The sequence below is a fragment of the Engraulis encrasicolus genome, chromosome 11 (genome assembly GCF_034702125.1).
Source record: "Engraulis encrasicolus isolate BLACKSEA-1 chromosome 11, IST_EnEncr_1.0, whole genome shotgun sequence".
NCBI lineage: Eukaryota > Metazoa > Chordata > Actinopteri > Clupeiformes > Engraulidae > Engraulis > Engraulis encrasicolus.
In genome coordinates this window covers 19,729,642-19,737,186 of record NC_085867.1, presented here as the reverse complement: position 1 = coordinate 19,737,186, position 7,545 = coordinate 19,729,642, and the positions used below count along the sequence as shown (strand labels likewise).

The 7,545-nt window shown below is 41.3% G+C and overlaps 1 protein-coding gene across 1 annotated transcript; it reads left to right on the top strand.

Annotated features, from left to right (window-relative positions):
* The first annotated feature begins 998 nt into the window (after window positions 1-998).
* Window positions 999-6,309, top strand: sub1a (SUB1 regulator of transcription a). The gene is made up of 5 exons (XM_063211242.1): window positions 999-1,137; window positions 1,893-1,962; window positions 2,399-2,521; window positions 3,764-3,872; window positions 5,891-6,309. The coding sequence occupies exons 2-5, from the start codon at window positions 1,894-1,896 to the stop codon at window positions 5,968-5,970; spliced, it is 381 nt and encodes a 126-aa protein (XP_063067312.1). The 5' UTR covers window positions 999-1,137; window position 1,893; the 3' UTR covers window positions 5,971-6,309.
* Window positions 6,310-7,545: the final 1,236 nt, after the last annotated feature.

Sequence of the window (7,545 nt, the reverse complement as noted above, 5' to 3'; positions counted from 1 at the left end):
ATGACTTGTCATAGCAAAACTCAAGATTAAAGCAGATGAAACCGGTTCATGTCACGCATCCTCCATCTAGAACCAGTTTGATGTGGCCGTCCCCGACCATGTCAAGGTGACCTCCTGGTGTCCTTCTCCTGCAGCCTAATGGCCTTCGCTTCAACCCGGCCTGAATGAAGGCTCATTAGCTTGACCCCACAAATGAAAAGACCACCTCTCTTGAGCTCCCATACTTTTATGCTTCCTTTATTCAAAACCAACTCACCCCACTTGATTTCCATACCACACATCATCAAACAGAACATCAACTTCATAATCTGATTAAACAACTAACGCTAAAAAAAGGAACAGTTCAGTTTAAAACATGAATTCCATTAGCATTATTAAAATGTGACTAAATGGTTAATTTTAGGCTGTGAGAATAGTATACTGATGAAATCATCGGTTTCAGTCTGCAATATGGCATTATCTAAACAGCACAAGAAGACACACAAAAGCTGTTCCAGACTGTTCAAAGTGCACCTAGTTCTATGACAAACAGCACTGCCTTCTAGGCAGACCTAAGCAGTATGCTCAGAGGCTGCCTCTAAATATGTATTATTATTATTTAAAACATATTTTGACACAACTTGGGTCTAAAGTTGGGTCTAAGTAAATAGCCTACCTGGTTTTCCTGTAAGAAAAAATATATGAATTTAAAATATGAATGTAGCCTAATGTGTCTAACAGAAAGCAATGGCTGCTCCTTTTTGAATTAGGTAGGCTATCAAATTCAGAGAAACCCAGAGGTCAAAAGTTCACTATTAGGGCCTATGTTAGGCTATATAAATCATATTCATCAGCAAAAATATCTATTTTAGAAAGACATGTGCGTGTGGATTATATTAATATCCAATAGCATCTGTCTTTAGGCACCATAATTTACTGTAATCTAGTTTGGTAGGTCTACTCTAGATGCTGAAACTGGGTTGCATTTTGCGACAGAAGAGCTGCACTTACTCCACTCGGCCTTCTGTCTGCACATCAGTGAGCTCGTGACTGACTAGAACTAGAGCGTACCCTCTGGATTGGAATACTTTGCCCGCCCGCGAGGATTTCCCCAGCCAGTTACTCACACTCGCACCGTATCCACAACAGCACTTGCATGTAAGTAGTTACCATGCATTACGGGAAGTATTCGTGTTTACATAATCGTGCATCCAGTTGCTGATATATAGCGAATTTCAGGAAGTGTTTCGTGTAGTTATGTACGCCATTCATTTTTGTCGGGGCCTTGTTAGCATTTCGCTACATGTTTTACTTAGCTGACTAGCAAGCAATCCCGGAATAAGTCAGTTGTGCAGAACTTGAGGAGGTTGGCTGCAAGAAAGTTGATACATTGTTGCGTTATTATGCTAGGCATAAAAGACACAATTCTATTGCACTGAAAGTAGCCTGGGCCAGAGCCGTAGAGATAGAAAGGCTGGGCTATTATGTTGCTAGTTTATGAATGAATCTCATTATCCACTGGTTACACTACCAGGATAATAACATAATATTCAGGCTTGTGCGCTACGCAGGTGAACCGCGTTTGTGACAAAGGTGATGGAGGCTCAACCTGATAATGCACCGTTTTTCAACTGTAACGTGACTCTTCATGCAAACTTTGTACTATGTTTCAACTGACCTACCGCCGTAATTTAGACCGATAACGTCATATCTTGTCTTGTTACCACCACGCCTCGTCTAATGTTTCACACAAATTTCCAGTGCATTTTTGTTGCATTTTTTTCCTGTAGAGAATTACTCCAATGAGGCTGAAATATTCTCAAATTAAGGCACTTCAGAAATGAGGAGAAGGTGAAAAGCTGTTGTCTTGGTTCTTATATTTATTTTATTTTTGTTTTTGTTGACCTGCATAGAATGCCCAAGTCAAAGGAAGTACTGTCTTCAACGTCTGGTAGTGACTCAGACAGTGAGGTCGACACAAAGGTAAATTCATCTACTAACTCTTTATAAATGTGCAATTATAAGATAGGCCTACATGGGTGCAGTCTGTTGTTTTATCAATTATTAACTTATTAAAGAAACCTATAATTTCCACAAGTAGACAGTTTCATTGACACGGTTGCACTTGAGACACTCCCTGTCAAGGCTTTCTTTTAAAACCCTGCAGGCAGCCGATGGTAACTTGGAGGGATTATTGATGGGGATGTTTTGGCTGTATAGGTCTGAATCCTCTTGAAGTGTTCTGGGTGTTGGTCCTAAAAAAAAGCAAAGCAGAAAGACTGAAATGACATCAGTCAGTGACACCACTGGGCTGCCTAAGAAAAAAGAAAAAAGAACAAAAGAAATATCGTCTGTCAACACCATCTAGAGATAATACCTATTACAAGCTTGTCATAACTTTTGTGTGTGTGTATGTCAGGCCAAAAGGAAGAGGTCAGTGACTCCAGAGAAATCATCAAAGAAGCAGAAGGGCGGCGAAAGCTCCAAAGCTAGCGGAGCCTCCAAAAGCAGCAGCAGCAAAAAAGACGACAACATGTTTCAGGTAACACACAGTAATGCCATTTCTAATTTCTACCCCTACCCCTACGCCTTCCCCTTGCCCATCGTCTGTTCAAACGAAGCCGTAAGGACCTGTGTGAAGTTGGAACCCCATATGTTGAAAATTTGAATAAAAACATTTTGGTTCATTTGTGCATCGGTTGTGCACGATTGTGCAGGCAAAATGAGCGTTTGTGCACAAACCCTCTTTAAGATATTTACATTTTAAGAGGTTGGTGACCTTAGGTCACTCAGCACCCCATTAACATCCAAATGACTCAAAAATGGTTGGAATCGTTTGTGCTTCGTTTGTGCATGTTTGTGCAGGCAAAATGAGCGGTTGTGCATAAACCCGTTTTCATATTATTTTACTTTTTATTTTTTAAAAGTAGGTCACTCAGCCCCCCGTCAACATCCAAATCACTCAAAAATGGTTGGAACTTTAATTTTGCCTGCACATATGTACGTGCACAAATGAAGCACAAACGATCCCAGCCATTTTCAAGTCATTTGGATGTTGACGGGGTGCTGAGTGACCTACTTTAGAAAACATTAAAAGTGAAATAACATAAAAACGGTTGGTGCACAAACTTTAATTTTGCCTGCACAAACGTGCACAAACGAAGCACAAATGATTCCAACCATTTTCAAGCCGTTTGGATGTTGACGAGGTGCTGAGTGACCTACTTTGAAAAAAAATAAAAGTTCAATTATAAAAAAAATGGTTTGTGCTGAGTGAATTTTGCTTGCACAAACGTGCACCAAATGAAGTATAAACGATTCCAACCATTTTTGAACCGTAACAAATGTTTCAGGTAATCGTAATAAGGACCACATGTTTCAAATAATATTGACAAAGATGGCAACACATTTGGGGTAACAGTCACAGAGAGGACACGTTTCAGGTTACAGTTACAATGAACAACATGTTTCAAGTAACATTGACTGCCAGCTCTCCTGACATTATTGCTGGATCTCAAATGGAGAACTTGTGCACTTCAGTGTTAATGTTTCAGTGCGTTTGGCTTATTAATTATGCACTGAAACATAGAGCCCGAAGTGCACTAGTGCACCATCTTAGACACAGCATATGTTAACAAACAAGATGAACAGATATAGTGTTGTAATGCACCTACTGTTTGCCGTATGTGGATGAGGGTCATATATCCCAGCTCTATATCCTATACCTGCTCTGGCCCATCTCTCAGCCCCACTTATCTCTTGTCCCACTCCTCCTGTCTTGCAGATCGGAAAGATGCGATACGTGAGCGTGCGGGACTTCAAAGGAAAAGTCCTGATTGACATCCGCGAGTACTGGATAGACCAGGAGGGCGAGATGAAGCCAGGACGCAAAGGTAACACACAATACTATATATATATATATATATATATATATTTATTTATTTATTTTGGGGGGGGGGGGTGCTTTTTGGCCTTTATTACGACAGTAGAGTGAAGAGTTGGAAAGGAAATGAATGGGAGAGAGTGACGGGAGAGGATTGAGAAAGGACCTTGGGTCGGAATCGCACCCTGGTCCCTGGTGTGACAGTGCAGTGCCCTACCATTTGAGCCGGCAGGGCCTAATAGATTGAACCCAGTAAGACACGGCTCCTTTTATAAATTAGCAGTTACCAGAATGGCAATGGCCAAGTCATGATGTACTACTAAAGGCCCTGAGTACTGTCATAGTGGTCTAGTACTATGCATGGTAGTTCAGTTTTTTTAGTGACTGTTACAGTGTTGCACTGGTGAAATGGTGTGCTGTAGCCCCATAATGCATTCCGTACCATCTGAGGCACTATGTAATGCTAATTGAAAGGTTAATTACCATAGTACTACTCTACTGACATAACACTGGGCCTTAACTAATGCACTACGACTGGGCCATTGCCACTCGGGTAACAATACATTTATAATGCAGTGTTTTAATGGGTTAAGGGGCAATAGGTTGGGTGGAGAGCTGTGTTGTTTGTTATAGGCAGGTTACTGTATGTATTAATAATGACAATGTTGTTATTGTTCATACAAAAAGAAGAGGTATTGTTGTGACACATGGCTGCACTTTCATCCAATACTGTTCAGGAGTGCACAGTATTCATTGCTCGTCCGTACTTGTTGCTTATCATGTAATTTAGGAGCCTAATGTAAAACCAGAAAACACTAAATTTAGTGTTCACATGTAAGCCACTAATGTAGTGTTTCTCAATGCGGGGGGGGGGGGGGGGGTATGAATATGTTGCATACAAAGATAAAAATGCAGTGTTAATTAAACACCTATAGAGTCAGAGTATATTTGGTCCTAGAGTGCTGAATTAACACTGCATTTTGTTACTGAGGACATTGTTGTTACATTTTTCCAAGAACGCCCTGCGGTGTAGCCTAGTAAACTAGCCCCACCGCCAGCGGCCAAAATAATTTTTGCCTGCGAGTGGGTCTAGCCTCGGACAAAGCCCCAGGCCCTGAAACTGGCGCACCAATCACAACGCAGATTTGTTATGAATCTTTGGATGCAAATTGGGCAGGGTTTTGGTCAGAACCTTGGCCTATAGGCACAGACACGGATGGAAAAACAACTGGTTGTTCCCATCAACAATCTCCCAATGTCTCATTAATCGGGGCCAGACTAAATATTCACATTTAATCTCACATTTAGTCTGGCTTGCCAGGCTACCTGCAGTGTGCTGGCATACCACTACCTTGCTTGGGAATCACTGTGATAATGCACTGGTAAGAGGAGAAGCTCAGTCCCTCCCACTCTGATGAAGGCTCTTGCTGGTTATGTCTCCCTGAGGAGGCATCAGGCCATTAGTGCATTTGGTGGAGAGGAGACTCCCTTGGCCAATACTAATGCAAGTCAGCAAATGGGCTTCCAGCAGATTGTCATCCGACCCTGGACGGCCATAGTGGACACACATAAGACTGCCATTTGTGGCAGGACAATGGATTATTGCAGATGTGTAGCTGTATATGACGAAGTCACACACACGCACACACACCCCTTTGGACCTTTGGCTACATCATCTGTGACCTGACAGTGTGCACTCTGCTTTGATCATACCATGCAAATTTTTGAAATGAAAAGAAATCCGTTTCAATTTTTTATTAAGGCTAGACCCTTGAGATGACCCATCTCTTGTTCAAGGGGGTCCAACATTACATTTCGTTGTAATACAAGAATAATACAAGTAAATACTATTATTCCTATACATTATCCCTATACAAAACACTGGACACCAGCACATTCACACCCTGCACACCTAACATGGCTCAAACCAACATTGTAGTGTTAGAATTTGAAGATCATGATTTTACACACTTTGCTTATATATAATATGCTTAGTAATTTACCCTCTTTCTCCTTCTTACAACACAGGCATCTCTCTGAACCCAGAGCAATGGAGTCAGCTGAAAGACCAGATCTCTGAGATTGACGATGCTGTGAAAAGGACATAAGATGTCTACTCCACCCCGACCCCCCTTCCCTCCCCTCCCCCAGACACCTGGACTGGTGTTTTTCTAAACTGCTTTACAACTCTTTTCCATTATTGTTTTTTTCATAATGTTTTTATAAAGGAAGACCCATTTTTAAATAACGGGCCAGGACCGCACTGTGTATATTTTGTAGCTCAGTATTTTTATTTTCCTTTGTTTGTTCCTTGCAACGTCCATTTTTAAGTCATGATTGTTAATCGTTTGTTGAAGGGTACCTGTATGCTGTAGTAGTGTTTGGTTGGGTAAGGTTTCATTGGGTTGCGTTAGGACTAGTACAAAACAATAAACGTTTGACCGAGATCATTGTGGTTTGTTTTATGGTTCATATTCAGGGCTTGTTTTTTGTTGTTGTTGTTTTATATTTTGCTGGTTTACTCAAAGCTTTTCAATATGGTAACGAAGATAAAGCATAGCGCATGGCACCAATGTAACAACGTGGAATCAAGTCAGGTCTCCTAAATGGGCTTGAAATTCTCATTGAACTCATGCATTCTGAACCCCACCTCGTCTCTTTAAGGGGCATGGCAGCCAGACATATGATAGCCGCCTGCCTTGCGCCATATTGATTCTGGGAGAATCTCCCTGCGAACAGTCTCCTCCTCATCAATACTTTCTGCTCAAGCTTGAATTTGTGACAGTTACCGTTTTTCAACTCTAGGTGGTGCTACATGCAAATAAGTGATGGGAATTTAGTGACTCAAGAGAGAGCAGAGCATGCCCTTGATTTAAGAGCATGGTTATGGAATGTATAAAACATAACTGGTTTGAAAAGGTTGGTCTTCAGTGTAGTATGCTGAAAACACACACATAGGACAGTGACCACAGTATGACTAACACTGCTTGCCCAAGACTGCATACCTTGAGTCATAGAGTCAGATGGTCGTGTTGTACACAATGACAGAGGGAGTTAACACATGTGGATGGGGATTACACTTCTCACTACAGTATTATTACTAAGTCATCAGGAGGATTTGTGTGGGTGGGTGGGGGTTGGGTAATGGAAGGGAGGTATGAAGAGTTAATACTGACAAGAAAGATGGAACATGGTTATTTTTATGAGGATTCTCAGGACCAGTATCCTGTCCTGACCAATGTCCTTCAAGGGAGACTCCAATGGAAAAAAAAAACATGTTGTTATAGCTGGTTTTAGGTAATGGTCTAATGGTATATGACCTGTATTTTAAAAAGCTGAGCAAATAACTCAAGACACTCATTGGATCTTAACAGTTCATATACACTAAGGAGGTTAAAATGCAATGCCTGAAGGCCCTTTCATGGAAGGGGCTATTTTGGGGAAAGTATTACCAATCTCTGTTGACACTGGCTTGCTGCTGGTCTGCTGGCATACAGTACAACGGCCAGTGCCACATTCTTGAAGGCTGAACTGGAGTGCAAGGGACACTTCCTACTGTAAATACAAAGACGACATAATTCAATAAATTAGTTTTTTTTTTTTTTTTAATAATTTTTAAAAAGCAGACATGATGTTTGCTTCTTGGACATAGTCTGGGGTTTCTGGTCAGCCTTGTTTACCTG